Source organism: Erythranthe guttata, chromosome 8, assembly GCF_056151865.1.
Source record: "Erythranthe guttata isolate IM_541 chromosome 8, IM_541, whole genome shotgun sequence".
NCBI classification, from domain to species: Eukaryota; Viridiplantae; Streptophyta; class Magnoliopsida; order Lamiales; family Phrymaceae; genus Erythranthe; species Erythranthe guttata.
Genome location: NC_142540.1, coordinates 18,235,001 through 18,252,515, shown reverse-complemented (window position 1 = coordinate 18,252,515; position 17,515 = coordinate 18,235,001). Strand labels below are relative to the sequence as shown.

General features: G+C 33.6%; 2 protein-coding genes across 2 annotated transcripts; one reads left to right on the top strand and one right to left on the bottom strand.

The window, feature by feature from the left end:
- The first annotated feature begins 862 nt into the window (after positions 1 to 862).
- Positions 863 to 1,754, top strand: LOC105961961 (uncharacterized). The gene has a single exon (XM_012986220.2). The coding sequence runs from the start codon at positions 1,041 to 1,043 to the stop codon at positions 1,614 to 1,616; it is 576 nt and encodes a 191-aa protein (XP_012841674.2). The 5' UTR covers positions 863 to 1,040; the 3' UTR covers positions 1,617 to 1,754.
- A 396-nt stretch (positions 1,755 to 2,150) lies between these two features.
- Positions 2,151 to 11,314, bottom strand: LOC105962139 (putative LRR receptor-like serine/threonine-protein kinase At1g56140). The gene is made up of 24 exons (XM_012986420.2): positions 11,060 to 11,314; positions 9,779 to 9,956; positions 9,560 to 9,634; positions 9,413 to 9,484; positions 9,102 to 9,173; positions 8,934 to 9,005; positions 8,754 to 8,825; positions 8,587 to 8,658; positions 8,433 to 8,504; positions 8,239 to 8,310; positions 8,068 to 8,139; positions 7,916 to 7,987; positions 7,753 to 7,818; positions 7,578 to 7,643; positions 7,440 to 7,484; positions 6,819 to 6,883; positions 6,365 to 6,741; positions 5,592 to 5,790; positions 4,914 to 5,078; positions 4,701 to 4,819; positions 4,002 to 4,218; positions 3,664 to 3,895; positions 3,342 to 3,492; positions 2,151 to 2,771 (listed from the first exon to the last, which is right to left on the bottom strand). The coding sequence occupies exons 1-24, from the start codon at positions 11,193 to 11,195 to the stop codon at positions 2,376 to 2,378; spliced, it is 3,135 nt and encodes a 1,044-aa protein (XP_012841874.2). The 5' UTR covers positions 11,196 to 11,314; the 3' UTR covers positions 2,151 to 2,375.
- Positions 11,315 to 17,515: the final 6,201 nt, after the last annotated feature.

Sequence of the window (17,515 nt, the reverse complement as noted above, 5' to 3'; positions counted from 1 at the left end):
TAATTTGGTCTTGCACAAGTGAAATTAGTCTTGCATATCGCCGCAGCCTTTTTGAAATTCAAATCGGATCGTAAATTAAAATCTTATATATTTCTAATTTCGCTAACAAAAACAATCAGAAAATCGGAATTAGAAACTTTTTGAATTCAGAACGAAAAATATTATTATAAAATTGACAATATTAAAAAAAAAATATGTTTCAATTTACAACCTTATGTTCAAAGCAATCTGGCTTCCAAAAATGAGAAATTAGATTTCAAAATAATTATGGGTAAATTACAACTATCCATGATATCAAATTACGAAAACTCCCTCCTGTTTGGATAATTACAACCACCTTTGAAGTATGGTCAAATTACAAAAACTCCCTCATGTTTAGATAATTACAACCACCCCTCAACTATAAATCTTCTTACACGTCCACACTTGTGGTTTCAAATTTAGAAGAATCTTCGAGATTATATGTAATATTATCACTTTTGTACCCGCTTTATCCCATTCAAACTCCATATTTTGAAGCAAGATGATCAAATATGTGTTTTTTGGCTTGTTATATATCAGATTTTGGTGCATTAGAAACTGTATTTTTACACAAAATGAGTACAAACTAGAGCACATTCCACAAAATCTAGATGACTATGTTGAATTTTACACCATAAGGGTGGAAATGTAAGAAAAAAACATAGTTGAGGGGGTAAGTGTAATTATCCAAACAAAAGAGTTTTTTTTTGTAAATTGACCATATCTTAGGGGTGTTTGTTAATTTACCCAATAATTATAGATCCCATTGAGTCACTTAAACCCCAAATTCGACCGTTGGAAATTAATTTTAAATTTAAATTAAAAGCCGACCGTTGGAATACAGAAACCGCTGTGTATTCCGCTCCTCTTCACTGTTTTCCTTCATTTCTCTCTCTCTCTCTCTCTACAAACACACACTCTCTCTCTCTAAAAACTCAGATTGATTTCCAATTTCCAAACACAAGGCCGATCCAAATCTCCTCCGCCGCCGCCGCCGCCAACAAAACCACCGTGGGACAATGGAGTCGAAGCAATATCTCCACCCGCTCCACCAAATCGCCCAAACCCCAACGCACAAACTCCTACTGAAACAATGGCTGAAGGAGGAAGAACTCATCCTAAACCGGATCTCACTCAAGGAAACCCAACTCGATTCGACCCGCCACCAAATCACCCAGCTCTACTGCCTCTTCTTCCTCTTCCACTCCACCGCCCTCCTCCTCCTCTTCTCCGCCGCCACCACCGCCGCCCACCTCTGCAAGAGATCGTGGGTCCCGTCGCTCTGCTCGCTCCTCTTCTCGCTAGGGTTCATATGGGCGATCCGGTACAAGAACGACGTGGAGTGCCACGTGGAGAAGATGCTAGAGAGAGAAAAAGAGGATTCGTCGCTGCTTGCCAAGTGCGTGGAGGAGCTGAAGAAGAAGGGCGTTGAGTTCGATTTGCTGAAGGAGGTCGACGCTCTCAGGCGGGCCAAGAGTTTGCGGGTCGAATCCAAACCCGTTCGGAAATGGTCGGGTCGGGATTTTGTCACCCTCTTCTTCTTCACTGTTTCTTGCCTGGTTTTGGGTCTCACCAGAGTCATACTCTGCAGTTGATGAATTACTTTTTTTTTAATTTGGTACTTTTTATTTTATTTTGTTTGTTGAATTTTGATTAATTAAGTTGCAGAACTCTCTGTTCTGTTTTGTGGGATGATTCAATTGAAATTATTTACTAATAATTACTGTTCAGAAGTCGGAGTTTTTTTTTTTAAATTACGGCCACCCAGAGGTAAAGTTAAATTACGAAAAACCCCCTTATGTTTGGGTAATTACAATCATAAGATGTGTCTCTTGGGCTTGTAAATATCAGATTGTGCAAAAATGCAGTTTCTGATGCATCACAATCTGATATTTACAAGCCCAAGAGACACATCTTATGATCATTTTGTTTCAAAATATGAAGCTCGAATGAGGTAAAACGGGTACAAACTCTAGACGATTCCACCAAATTTGATACTGCAAGGGTGGACGTGTAAGAAGATTCGTAGTTGAGGGAGGTTGTTGTAACTACCCAAATATAAGGGGGTTTTCGTAATTTGACCTATCTCATGGGGTGATTGTAATTTACCCTAAATTGAGATCATGAAAAATATATGATGCAAATTTATGATTTCAAAAATATAAAAACAAAATTACAGTCTCAAAATAAATATCCAATACATATATTTTCAATTTGGGTCCAAAATAAAATAAAAAATCTATACAAAAACCCAATCATCTCTGTAAAAAAAATTCTATATATAGAATCACACACAAACACACTATAAAGAAATAAACACTGCACAAAATCAAGAAAACCACCCATCATTCATTTTACCTACCGTCACCAATTATCTCGTGAAGCATCGGTGTCGAAGGATTATGAGGCGAATACGTCGAAGTTCCCGTAACAGAAGTACTTGTGGTCGAATTCATATGGCTGACGTCAGCAGAGATCGGAGTCGAACCACTGTTGTTGGTCACAAAGGAGCCGGTGATGTCATCAAACCTCCAGTCGGTTAAGTAACCTGGTCTAGAAGTTACGGGAGCCACCTCGATATCTCCGGAAAGCATGGCCACGACACGTGACATGGCAGGACGTAGCGACGGAGATGCCTGCGTGCACAAAAGCGCCATCCCGATAATCCTTTTTACTTCGTTCACGTCGTATTGTTGTAGCGTGGGGTCCACCAATTCGATTTCCCTTCCGTTTTCGTGTAGATTCCATGCCTGCATATTCAAGATTATTTTCAAAACATTTTACTAGAATTAAGGGTGGAAATCGGACTAGTCGAGCACTTCCGGAAATTTTCTGATTTTTTTTAGGTGAAAAACTAATTCCAATCCCGTTTCCGAAAAAATAGGACAAAATCGAAATTTGGAATAAAAAAAAATTGTTCCAAAGTCGGAATTTTTTTATCGAAATCTAAGTGCAGAATACATAATAATAGATATTGGTACTATTATAAGCGTAAATTTCGGGGGAAAATAAAAAAAAGAATGTTTGGAAATTCAAATTGGATTGAAAATCGAAATCTCATAATTATTCCAATTCCAATCCAAAAATTTCAGAAAAATTGAAAACCGAATTTTTGGTATGAAAAAATTGTTGCAAAATTGTGTCCAGCCCTAATTACATCCACCTAAATGGTGTATTTTTAGGGGTAGTTTGTTGATAGAATTGAATCAATGGGGGGATTTTTCTAATATTTATAACAAGGGGAGTTTTTTGACAATTAGGGTAAATACCGGGGTGTTAAATGCAATAAGCCGTTAAAATCATAGTAGAAGAAGACTTACCCATTCGAGAAGATACATCTTATCCTCGTCCAAAGTCGAATCGGAATTTGTTCTTCCGCTAATGATTTCTAGAGCCACGACTCCAAATCCGAATGTATCGGCTTTTTCGGTAAGATGTCCGCGCATCGCATATTCCGGTGCTAGATACCCACTACACGAACAAACGAAAAACATGATCAAAATTAGACCCGATTGCAATAATCTCGTGTCGATAAATCTTATTGTGACATCGAAACGAAGCCTAACTTTAACGAGTCTAAACTTTATCGTAAAAAAAAATTTGGAAAAAATAAAAAAATTTAAAAAAATAGAAAAGACTTACATGGTACCGGCAACTCGGGTGCTAATATGAGTCTTTTTATCATCATACAATTTGGCCAAGCCGAAATCCGAAATTTTAGGGGTAAGATCGGAATCGAGCAAAATGTTGCTAGCTTTCACATCTCTATGAACAATTCTCAATCGAGATTCTTCGTGAAGATAAGCGAGCCCCCTCGCCACCCCCAAGCAAATTTCGTAACGTGTTGGCCAATCGAGATATAGACTACTTTGCCCTATTTCAATAACATCATATAAAAAAAAAAAAAAATCAATGTTCATTTAAAAAAAAAATTAATAATAATAAAAGTAATAAAAAAAAGTTTTGATATATTTTTTTACCAGTTCCAAATAATAGCTGATCGAGACTCTTGTTCTCGAGATATTCGTAAACGAGCAAACGTTTATCTCCCTCAATGCAACATCCGTACAATTTCACTAAATTACGGTGTTGTACCGCAGAAATCGTGGCGATCTCCGCCACAAATTGGCTCTTCCCTTGATGCGACGCCACCGATAATTGTTTAACAGCTACTGCTCTTCCGTCGCCGAGTATTCCCTGTTTTTTTTTTCCCCAAAAAAATATATATTATATTTGAACATCGAATATAAATTTTTCGGTTTATTGCATTTAGCACCCCATGTAATTACTCTAATTGTCAAAAAAATGAGTAAAAGAACTTCCCGTGTAATCGTGTATAATTCAATTTTATTAGCAAACTACAGTAGAACATCTATAAATTAATACTCGATAAATTAATAACCTCGCTTAATTAATAATCTCGTCCAGTCCCGGCTCGATAAACATGTATTAAATTATCAGTTCGATAATTTAATATTTCGCTAGATTAATAGAATTTTGTTAGTCCCAACTGTATTAATTTATGAAGGTTTTACTGTACTCCCTAAAAACGCACCAGTTAGGGGTTTGTGGGCTAAAAAAATGCATCATAGCGGTTTTTTGTGCTAATAATTATAATACAGGGAATTTTTTAGCAATTCGGTATAGCACAGGGGTAAGCATGTAATATTTTTTTTTACCTGGTAAACAGGTCCGAATCCTCCCTCTCCGAGCTTATTCGAAGGATTGAAGTCGTTCGTCGCACCTTTAAGTTCGGCGTAGCTGAACGTGTAAGGACGTGCGTCGATTCCCAACAACTCTGCAAATACATTTTAAAAAAAAATAAAATATTATATTAATTAATTAGTTTATCATTGTTGATTTTTTTTTTTAAATTCTCTTTTTATTGTTACCTTCATCCTCGAAATCTCTCTGTTTTTTCCGTCTCCGGTACACATAGTACACGGCACCTAGAGAGAGAAAACTAACGAACGCAACTGCAACAACAATCCCGACAATCAGACCGGTATGATTCTTCTTCTTACCCGGAGGATTGTTCGAAACAGTCGAGGGAAAATCTGCAAAATAAATGTTTATGTTATCAATATTAACATGGGATTTATTAAAAAATAACGGGTAAATTACGACCACCTCTGAGGTACGGTCAAATTACGAAAACCCCCCTCAACTATAAATATTCTTACACATCCATCCTTGCAGTTTTAAATTTAGTGGAATCTTCTAGATTATACGGAAGATTCTCAATTTTGGACCCATTTTATCCCATTCGAGCTCCACATTTTAAAGCTAGATGATCATAAGATGAGTTTTTTGGCTTGTATATATCAGATTGTGGTGCATCAGAAATTGTATTTTTGCACAAAACGAGTACAAACTAGAGAATATTCCAGGGAATCTAGATGATTATGTTGAATTTGACACAATAAGGGAGGAGATGTAAAAAGATTCATAGTTGGGGGTAAATGTAATTATCCAAACATGAGGGGGTTTTTCGTAATTTGACCTACATCAGGGGTGGTTGTAATTTACCCAAAAATAAATAAAGTTTTTTTTTTCGATTGTTTACGTACCTGATTTTGCACTTATAGCTGAAATCGAAGGTCCGTAAACGGCTTGAGCAGGTACACAGCAAGTACCTTTTCCCGCCCAAAAAAGATGAATTTCCATATAATTTTCCGACACTAGAACGGGGAATTCCATCGTCACGGCTCTCAACGAGACCCCGTTTGCCTCTCTTCGTGCATCGAAATCCTTCACGGCTAAACTCCCCTGTATTACTTAAAAACTTGTTACTTACTAAAACAAGAAATTAATAAATTTAAAAAAAATTAAAAAAAGTCAAGTTGGTTAGATTATAAATAGTAGGGGTGGAAACCGAAAGAATCGTACAAGAATTAGCACGTTCGGAAAATTCCCGATTTGTTTGGAAGTGAAAAACCAAATTCAATTCAATTCCATTCCAAAAAAAATAATCAAGAACTCGGAAATCGTAAATTCGGAAAGTTGAATGAAATCGAAAAATTTCGGTTCAGAATCGGCGGAACTCGGAAAAAATCCAATTTCTTTAGACACCTAAAATATAAAATACTTAATAATGTTAATATTGCAAGTCAATCTTTGGGGGGAAAAAAACAGAATTTTCGGAAATCAAAATCGGGTCGAAAATCGGAATCTCGTATATACTCCAATACTAATCCAAAAACAAAATCTTAAAAAGTTCAGAATCGAAATTTTCGTACTGTTCTATAATCGGAAAATTAAAAAAAAAAAAAAAAAAAAAATCCCGTCCGATTTTCGATTGTAACAAATAAATAGTACTACCAAATAAACAACACTAACTAACCTGGACATAAATATCGAAAACACGTCTCCCGAGGCTCCTCCACGTATTAGTACCTTGTATCTGCGCCTCGGCAAATTGGAGCCTCACAGTGTAGTTGCCGTTTTCGAGGCCAAGACCGTAATATCTCAACGAACCAGCCGAAATACGAGCCGTTCGAAACAGCTCCGAATCTAAAGTGTTGGTAAATTGCGATCCAGACGAGCTTGTATAGCTTGAGTTACTGTTATCAACTGCTAAACCCGCATTGCTAACGGCCCACCTTCTAGAATCAGTCACGTAGTAATTTGCGGGGCCCAGAGCTTCGGTATCGGCCTCGTATATAGTTTGGTCGGAGGATCGGATTTGCGGGCCCCCACATTTCACCGCAAATTCTGAATCTGTGGATATGAATTATAAGATGATGTAATGAAGATTCCTTTTTGTTTCGAAAGATTGTGTTGTAATTGTTGCTTACATATAGGTCGGCCTCGATTGCATGGGAAACTCCGTTGAAGACAATTCAATCCGGAAGGCAAAGTACTGAAAAATGAAAAAAAAAAAAAAAAAAGATTAGTTACGATTTGGGGTAGAAATCGAACTGATCGGATCGGAATTAGCACTTTTCGGAAGAAAAAAAAAAGTTGAAGTTTTTCGGAAGTGAAAAAATTATTTCAATTCTGTTAAAAAATGCAATCAGAATTCGGAATGAAAAAAGTTATTCCAAAATAGGAAATTTTCAGATCGGAATCGGCAGAATTCGGAATTTCTATTTTAGTAACCTATAATATAAAAGAATTGGAATGTTCGGAAATATTTTGAAAATTTAAAATTGGATTGAAAATCGGAATCTAATATGTATTCCAATTCTGTTAAAAAAAAAAAAAGAAAATTGGATTTTTTCGAGTCCGGAATGAAAAATATTGTTCCAAAATCAGAAATATTCGGAACGGAATAACCGGAATTAGAAAATTTTGTTCCAATTTACATCCCTAGTTACGACCAATATACGTAAAAAGGTGATAAACATATTAACGAGAAGCTAATCGATAGCGAAAAAATAATTTTAAAAAAATTATACGACAAAATATGAATGTACCTGGTGTTCGAATTATCGAGAGTGAAGTTGTTGGCGACCAAATTACTACACCGAATAAAGATGCAAAAAATGTCAGAATTTTCGCAAAATAAAAATAATGTACTTAAAAAACAAAATTAAAAATGTCGAAAAGTTTACATTTGTAAGTTTTGCCCGCTGAGCCAAGGAGGGAAGCTTCCGGATAATTCATTGTACGATAAATCGCTGCAAATTAATAAGTACAATGTTATTACATTGTATACACAACTACACTAAATACATATGGATTAATTGAATTATTTTTTTTCTTTTTTTCGAAGGGTGAAACACTCACATAGTTCGGAGAGACGGACTCTTTGCGGAAGGAAGGCCACCGGTTAACTTGTTATTACCGAGAAACCTGAATAATTAAAAATATTTAAAAAAAAAGTTATTAATTGGTTTTTTTAGTTTTTTTTCTGAAGATTATTAAAGTGGTTAATGCAAAAATTTATTACAAGTTAGTTAACGAGCTGCGGTTGAAAAGCGAGGCGGGAATTGTTCCGGTCAAATTGTTGAAGCTCAAATCCCTGAAACATAGGATTACACGTACATTTGATTAACTGTACTAAATTTCGAGTTCGTATTATTGTAAATAAATATTACTTACAGGAACGATAAACTCGGAAGTTCGCCGAGAAATGACGGTATGGAACCAGAAATGTTACTGTTCCGAATAACTCTGCCCAAAAAAAAAAATAATAATAATAATAAATAAATAAATAAATAATCGGCTGTTTAGGTAATATCGAAACTACGGTTCGTATAATTGTATACTTACAAAGTCGATACAGACGTCAAACTTCTGACGAAGTCTAGTGAAGAGCTCCCGTTAGCTAGCTCGCTTATTCTCCTAAAAAAGTATCGTACGAAAAAAAAAGCTTCTAATTAATTTTAAAAAATTTATAATATACAAAAATATCTATTTCATTTAAAAAAAAAATATAAGGAATAAAAGAATTGGATTATACTTACAGGTCGTTTAGAGCGGTTAAATTCGAAAAAGATGCCGGTATCGGACCTTGAAATGAATTTCCTTGAAGCCTCCTAATACAGGCATATTTATTAAATCAGAATTTTCGTGTAGAAATTAAAAAAAAAAAAAAAGCGAATTGGATTTTCGTCTCACAGTTGGATGAGGTTGGTCCAACTTCCGATAAAGTCCGGTATCCGTCCAGTCAGCGCATTGTCCGAACCCCACCTGAAATTCGAAAAAACAAAAATATTTTCGAAAAGCATGATCATTAAAAAAAATAATTAATTAATTAATTAAATAAATAAACTTAGTTCTCGTACACTCTCTCCATTTTCCGTAGATTAGCAAATGATGGAGGTATCGGGCCGCTAACTCCAGCACTATCGAAGTATCTGTCGAAACGGAATTAAAAAAGTAAAATTAATAATAATAATCGGGAAGAATATTCGCTACTATATATGTATGTCGAACTTTGCAGAATGTGTAGTGAAAAACATTACATTTGAGTTAGTTCCGTTAAGGCACCGAGCTCAGATGGTAAAGGCCCGGAGAAGTTGTTTGTGCTAAACGACCTGAACATAAGCGAAAATTACGTAAATGCCACTACATAAATCGATATCTTATGCATATAAAATAAAAATTAAAAATTAAAAAATTAAAAAACTCACAATGATCTTAAATCAGTTAGCAGTCCGAGCTCCCTCGGAACCGGCCCCGATAATGCATTTATGCCAAGACTCCTAATAAATAGATAAATAAATCTCAGATTTCGATAATTTCGTCACACAAACAGATAAATAAATCTCAGATTTCGATAATTTCGTCACACAAACAAAATTGGTTGAGAAATAAATAAATAGATAGATAGATTATTTATCTAATAAATAGATAAATAAATCTCAGATTTCGATAATTTCGTCACACAAACAAAATTGGTTGAGAATAGTTTCTAAATTTAAAAAAAAAAATGATCGCGTACAAGTATTGCATGCGAGTGAGATTGCCGATTGACGGAGAAAGTGGACCCGTGAGATAATTTTGTCCCAAATTCCTGCAACAAAAAATTTTAAGAAATTAACGCACCGAAATAGACGATACGATCAACCTTAACAGAAACTAAACATACAGATTAGTGAGATAAGTCAAACTCCAAAGCTCGTCCGGAATCGGGCCCACGATATCCTCAAATGCATAAACTCTCCTGCAAAATTACACGTAAAAAAAAATAAAATTAATCAGTCGATTTTCACCACTTCTACTACATAAAAAAATTAAAATTAATTAATACGAAATGTGTGCAGTCACATATATATATATAAGTTAAGTACGAAATATTCGTACTTACAGGCCAGTAATGCGGCAAACGGAGCTACGATTAAATGTGCAGTCGCACTTAATCCCAGGATTAATGTTGTTAAGATCGGTCGAATCAATGGCGACACCGGTACATAATTCGCCGCTAATGTTCCAATCCCGTGTCGCTTGACGACGCCATAGTTGGAATATCCTGTTCACGATTCTTGCTGTAGATCAAAATTAAATAAAAAAAAGTATAAGATAATTAATTAAATTGCATTTGATGCACTTCGTCATACGGTAATAATTACAATTGAGATCGACCGGATTTTTATTTCATTTTTTTTTTGTAAAATTTATTTCGATTTTTTTTTTACATTGATCGTCTTGTAAGTGTCCGTTTAAAGACTCGGATTCATTCTATCGATCGTCTAAATAAAACTTTCAACATAGAGTGGAATAAACCAAACCGGATTCAACCGGAATTTTTCTTTTTTTGTTTTTCGATTCGACCGGTTTTTTGTCCTATTCCTCCGATTTTACATGATGAACTAGAACAATAAAAAAAAAAAAGAAAAGATGTCATTTCATAATGTCATACTTAGCCATCTTCTAAAAGTAGATGAGAAATTTCTACGAGATGACGAAATTTATTAATAGCCGACAAAACTGATTTTTAATAGGCCAAAAAAAAAAAGCAGTTGACCATAGATAAAAATGAAAGCAACCTTTGCTTAAATAATAATTAAAAAAAATACTCAAACATAGTTTTAACTTTTATTACAGCAATAATCTTGTTCAGGGGTTTTCTTGCAATGAAATTAAAAGTCAGGGGTGGAAAATGCAATTTCCTGAAAATAGGAGGGTAGGTGGGGTAACCCGTGGACTTTGGCCACGTGGGTGCAATGATGGTGGTACAGTCAACTTGTTGTTATTAAAAAAACATTTTCTTCAATTTAATCCAACAACAAAAAATCCTAAAAATACAATGTTATTAATTGAAAGCAAGTGATACGATGTTTGGTTGCTAAAATTACCTATAATTAATTAAATAGTTTACACCTTGTTTAGTTTTATTTTAGTTAATCTAATAAAAATGAATTATTATATCCATAATAAATAAATAAATTGTGTAATTGGGTTTCTAAATATTCCGAGTTAATTAAATTCATGCAACCAAACACGGCCGTAAGAAATTTAGTATTTTTTGTGAATTAGGTTTTTTTTTAATTTGACCTAAATTAGATAAAAAATTAAAGTTCAGAAAACCCCAAATTTCTTATCCAAATAAATAAAAAAAAAAAAAAAAAAAAAAAAACGAAGCGAGCACCTTCAGCCGGATCAGTGGTGGCGTTGGTGGTACTATTTTGAGCTCCGGCGAAATCCACCAGCTGTCCAAGGATGAAAACAGACCACAGCACCACCATCAGCCGCCGCCGTGACCTTTGAGGTGGCGCCGCCGCCATGTGAAGTTTATAGAAAAGGCTCGGTTGGCGATCTACGGCGGCGGAATTAAATTAGACGAATATATATATTTTGACGATCAGATAGATAGATAGATACATGTGTATTTATATATATATATATATAGATAGATATATATATATATATTCAAAATGAAGCTCTGTTTTTTTTTTTTTTTGTCAACTGAAATATAAATGGTAGAAATTGGCGAGCTTGGAAGAAAAAATAAAATAATCTTAAAAAATGAATGGATTTAAATAATTAATTTAGGAATATCTTTTAATCATTTTTTCCAACCAATGGATAAATAAATAGTAATATAAAAAGTTGTTCACACATGCGTTGTTTGATGGAATCTCGGCCCCCATGGGAAGAAAACAAATGCCCTTATGGGCTGTGGCTGCGCAAATTTGTCACGCCCAACGACGTTGTTTTGTTTATATTATATAGTATAATAAATTGAATGGTAAATTATACTCACATTCCTGAGATATTCTTAAATAATTTGAAGGTCCTTATGGTATTACAGTCACCCCCTGAAACATAGTTAGAAACTCTAACGGAATAATGCATTGGATACATTATTCCGATAGAGTTCTAATGGAATCAATAGTCCGTTAGAACTCTATCGTAATAACGTATCCAATGCATTATCCCATTAGAGTTTATAATTATGTTTCAGGGGAGTGAGTGTAATTATCGATACCACATTGGCCTTAAAGTTATTTAAGCATACCTCAGGGGTGTGGGTGTCATTTACCCTAAATTGAAATATATAATATATTAATAAAGTATCTCTTACATGCAAAAATGTGTATTTATAATTCGTTTTGTCACTGATAAAAAAAAATTTGTTTTATCTATAGTTATTTATTTTATTTTAAATCTTTGAATTTAGTTACTATTTTTTATGGTGTATGGAATTCGAACGTATTAATTTTAATTTATTCTTGATATTTATCGTTATTAATATTTGTGGCCATCTTCAAAAATCAAATGAGGCGGCTGAAATAAAAAATTTCTGATTTTAATTAAGCCCACTAAATATATGTATTTTCTTTTGAAAAGAAATATATGTATTTTCTATGTATATATTGATGGATATGTTGATTATATATATAATATAAATTAATATAATAACATTTTTATGAGCATAGTTGCCACTATTATAATGGATTAACATTTAATTGGGTTGAAAATGTGTCTGGTTGAATGAGTTTTACATATGTAAAAAGGTTATAACTTATAAGATTCAAATTATATATTAATATATTATATGTATATGATAAAGGGTTAAAATTGACAATAATGATATTAAACTCATTTGAGATCGACTCAATTGATTATCGATTTTTTTTAAAAAAATAGTTTCAAAAGTGTTTTAAGATTCGAAGAGGTATCGAATGACACTTTTCAGATTATACCGTAAAACTATTTATTTTAAAGAATCAGAAGCAAAAACTATTATTGCAAATATTAAAAATTATGAGCGAAAAGCCGATAATTATTTTTCAATGATTTTTGTAAACGCCACCTAAGTATTCTCGTTCCATGCGCTTCGATAAATTTGTGTTGAAAAAAATAATGTTGACATTTTCCTTTTTTCCATCCATTTCCCATTTCCCCATCATTTGACTACTCTTAAAGCATCTCAACTAGTATGCATTTCAAAGTATAAAAAGTTTTCAAAGCATCCATTCCAATTATGTTTTCAATTTCCAGAAATTGAAATAAAAATATTATTAGAAAATTCGATTTTTTTCCGAATTGAAACTCAATTTTCTTTTTAATTCACCTATGATACAAAATACATAATAATAAGGGCAATTTACGGCCACCCTCTGAGGTATGGCCAATTACGAAAATACCCTTCTTGTTTGGGTAATTACAGCCACCCTTCTATTAAATATTTTTACATAAATTTTATGTAATTTGGTTATTTACCGAACCAAATAGTATATTCAGTTCGGTAAACGGTATGAAATGTTGGTGCACCAAAATTTCGGTTCAATTTTACCGATTTGACATCTCTAAAATTTACCTATGGAGGGGTTTTTTCGTATGATAATACATAGTTTAGGGGATGACTGTAATTACCCAAACATAAAGGGGTTTTCGTAAATTGACCATAACTCAGACGGGTGGCCGTAATTTGCCCTAAAAGTAATTTGGTTTAAAAAAAACCCAACTTTTGAAAATAAATCTCGATTAATCGGAATTTCCCATATATATGAATTCAATCAAAAAAATAAGACGTGGTCGAAATATTTAAAATTCGGAATTTGAAAAATTCCGTACCACTTTCCACCTTCGAAATAACATACATTGGACTAGTGTTGTCAAAATGGGCCAGAAACTCGACCCGCCCGAACTTTGTTCGGGTAGACCGGGCTTTGCCTGCAATCCAAGACTATTATTTCTTGGCCCAGCTCGTTAATAAAGCCCATGTAATTATTTGAAATAACTTTATAAAATTTAGGGAAAATTACAACCGGCCCCTTAGATAAGGTCTATTAACAAAAAATCCCTCATTTTTTCGTAATTGCATATGATCCCTCCAATTTGTATATTTATTACTTCAACACCCTTTTGTAGGGGGTGGATGTAAGAAAATTACAAATTGCAAGGGTCTTGATGTAATTTCTCAAAATGAAGGATGTTTTTGTAATTACAGTTTACTTCAGGTGGGTTGTTGTTAGTTATCCTAAATTAAATCAATTAAAAGTTAGAATTTAGTTAGGTGGTGTTTGCAAATGATTATTTAAAAGCAGAAGTTAGGGATTGTGAGTTAAGTCAGTTTTAAGTGCTTATTTCTAAAAGTTGGGGGTGTTTGCAAATATTCCGGAAAATGAACTTAAATAGAAAAAGCATGGTTATGGGTGCTTTTCAAAAAATAGTTTAAAGCAGATTATTTGAAGAGAAGCAAAAACAAAAGTTGATTTAGCAAATACTTGAAAACAGATTATGAGCAAAAAAAAGCTCATAATCACTTTCAAAAAGCGTTTGCAAACACCACCTTAATCAATAATGTTGACATAATTAATTATTGATTCGGGTCCATAATATTAAATATCTAATATATTTTATAAATAATTAATTCAAAGAAAAAATGAAATTCAAAATTCCAGACCGTAGAAGGCGGGCCAAATGTGCATGGGTTATGGGCTTCTGCTAGACAGGCCCACAACACCATTCTCTCTCTCTCTCTCTCTCTCTCTCTCTCTCTCTCCACAACTTAAAACATTATTTTCCGTTGAATAATATTTGAAGCTCGACTCGATTCCGATTAGAAAAAAAAAATTGACCGTATATATAATTTAGCTAATGGAACTCGATTCGGTTAGGATCAAATAAATATCGTTCAAATTCGTCTCGATTACTAATCTTAGTAAACAATACAAGGTTGGCCCAACAAAGTATATAAGCCCATTATTGTTCATCGATATATCATTCCAACAAACAAATGCATGTAATTTAAAAACTATTGAATGGCCTTTAAACTCTTGTAAGGGCAGGCATTGTATATGTATATTGGTGGAAATCGTATCGTATCGGTATCGATAATATTTTGTGATGCGCATCGGATTCCTAGTCCCGCTCATTGTAAAGTAACAAACAATGGACACACTATAACCAACATCGGCCTGCTGGGTAGAGTGATTTCGCCTTTTGGAGCAAGAATTGCTCGTCAGCATCGTGCATTAAAAACAATTTCACCGAGTTTTAAGCAACTATTTATTTGGAGTTATTAGCACAGACCCCCTCCTATATAATCTCCAATCATCGAAAAAATTCTTATGTTAAAAAATTTAGCAATAATCCCCCTACGTTACGTTTTACATAGCACACAACTCCTTACATTAAAATTGGTGTTTGACTTAAATGAAATGACAAAATTACCCCTAATAATTTTTAAAAAAATATTTCAATTATAATAAACAAAATGATTTTTTTTTTATAATAAATATAAAAGAAAATCATGAAACTTTTATTTTGGGTTTTATAAAAATCATGGGGTGAATTTATAATTTTATAAATTTATGTTTAAAGGGTATTTTGATCTTTTCACGTCAAAAAAATACCCCAGGTCGTGGAATCCGCGCGTGCAATATACATTCAGCTCGTAGGGGCCTTGTTGGCTTTGACTAATTTTTATAGGGGGTTTTTGCTAATATTTTTAACACGAGACTTTTTCAGCAATTAGCGATTATAATTCTTCATAAAAATAATAATTATTATTATTATTATATTTTTTTAATACTTATAATAATGATTTATTTGGACACAATGACGTGGACCCAAATTGGAAAAAAAGATGGTCCAGGGTGTTGACAAAGGACAACCAACCCCACTTTTGTTCTAAATTCCAACCCTAGTTAATTTGTCTTGTCAGATTGGTTAGATTCTCAATCTTTCAACGACCAAATCTGCTTCTGCTTATAATTTCCAATTAATTATTACATGTACTATTTATATACATAGTTTTGAATTTCCCAAACATTTCTTACTTACTTCCTAGTAACCAACATTTATGATAATCTGGTTGTAAGTTGGCAGTTGTAATAACAACTAAACTACAAACTTTCGCTGATGGATATATGATTTTACGTCTTATGAAATTTTGCACCTGGTGAAATACACTACGTAGTTTTGAACGGTAATCGGAATAAATATCCACTAAGCATACATGCATACATATAAGTGTGTGTGTTTTATCTTTTATGTATAGATCTATTGTTTAAAAACACATGATATATTTCACCACGTACTGTTGGTCGAAAACCTACACGCAAGTGCACGTATCGTACAAGTAATATAGTGGACAATTAAGTCCGGATATCGAACCCACAGGGAATATTTAATTACTTAATCCTAGACGCTAAATTCTACCAATTATTATCAAGCCCACCCTACACAGTCGACTTTAAAGAGAATTAACTAAATTAAAATAAATTAAAAGACACGCAAAAACAAGAAAGCAATTTAAAACGAAGATTTAATCAAGATAAGCAAGCCTAGGATTTTATTCTTCCCCCTATGTGATTATTACTCCCCCAATTCCTTCAATTATGCAAGCAATTAACCCGGATTATTAACCTGAGATGCTAAAATAATCATAACCCGCTTCCGCGTGTATTACGATTCTAATCCTCTAGATTCAATTACTATATTCCTATGCAATTAATTCTAGAACACAGCATTAAACACAAATCTCAAAAATGGCTACCTAAGAGATTAACTATATTCCTATGTTAATACCACAAAGGCTCTTCTACCACAGTTCTAATTATTAACCCGATCTTCCGATTCATGCGATTAACAATAACATAAAAGCGCATAAAGTGGCCAGTTTCATGAACTTAATAAAACAAGTAGAAGAAATAATCCGGAATTAAAACTTGCATAAAATCATAGAAAAGGGTTCATAAATCCCACATAGGGTTCCAAATAAAATCCTAGAAATAAGTAATTTAGCTACTCATGATTAAAGCAAAAACACAAATAAAATAGATCATAAACGATAAATCTTTGCTTGAAGTCTTCGAATTCTTCGTCTTCGTTATTGCTTTGTTGCTCTTGAAATTTTGTAAAAAAGATCCCTAATTGTGTGCTTGGATTGGTCTTATATAGGGTGAAGAACTTGGGGAAGAAGGCAGTTTCCTTGTGCAATTAAAATCCCTTTACTGCGCAACTTCGGGGTATGGGACGGGGGTCCCATAATTTGCACTAAAACTGGGACGGGGGTCCGAGCCTTGTTTCTTCAGAATTTTGATATTTTCAGTTTTGACCCATATTTTCGCCAAAATTGCAGTTTTGACCCCATACTTTTCCAATTCTTCAATTTGTACCTAAAATACAATAAATCAACTTTTTAAGCACCAATTATCATTAAAACACACCAAAAGCCCAAATAAAAAGGTACGATAAAGTGTAAAAATATACACTTAACACACCCCCAAACTTGAACTTTTGCTTGTCCTCAAGCAAATAACTCAACTATTACATCTCATCACATAGATCAATGATCAACTTCACGTTTTCAGAACTTGTAATTATAATGACAATTCTTAGGCATTCGCAAGCTCAAAATTCAACAACACTTAGTCACTCACCATTACCAAAAACCACAATTCATACAATTGCTTCAAGCATCCAATATTTGCAAATTAAAGATAGAAAGAATTTATACTTACATGCATATGCTTGACTCCAAATACTCACCAAATTATTCTACTCTACTAATATCGAACATTAAGCTATTGGGATCATTGGGGCTTTGTGGCTTTCAATTGTTAGGCTCTTTGGTTCGAGGTAGGAAATA

Bases quoted from the DNA above. Each gene is read 5' to 3' on its own strand.
- LOC105962139 (XM_012986420.2), bottom strand. From the start codon at position 11,195: ATGGCGGCGGCGCCACCTCAAAGGTCACGGCGGCGGCTGATGGTGGTG. The intron at 9,635-9,778 runs GTAAGTACGAAT...GTAATTTTGCAG, and splicing joins GTTTGCCGCATTACTGGCCT to GAGAGTTTATGCATTTGAGG. The intron at 9,006-9,101 runs GTGAGTTTTTTA...GCTTATGTTCAG, and splicing joins CTAACTGATTTAAGATCATT to GTCGTTTAGCACAAACAACT.
- LOC105961961 (XM_012986220.2), top strand. From the start codon at position 1,041: ATGGAGTCGAAGCAATATCTCCACCCGCTCCACCAAATCGCCCAAACC.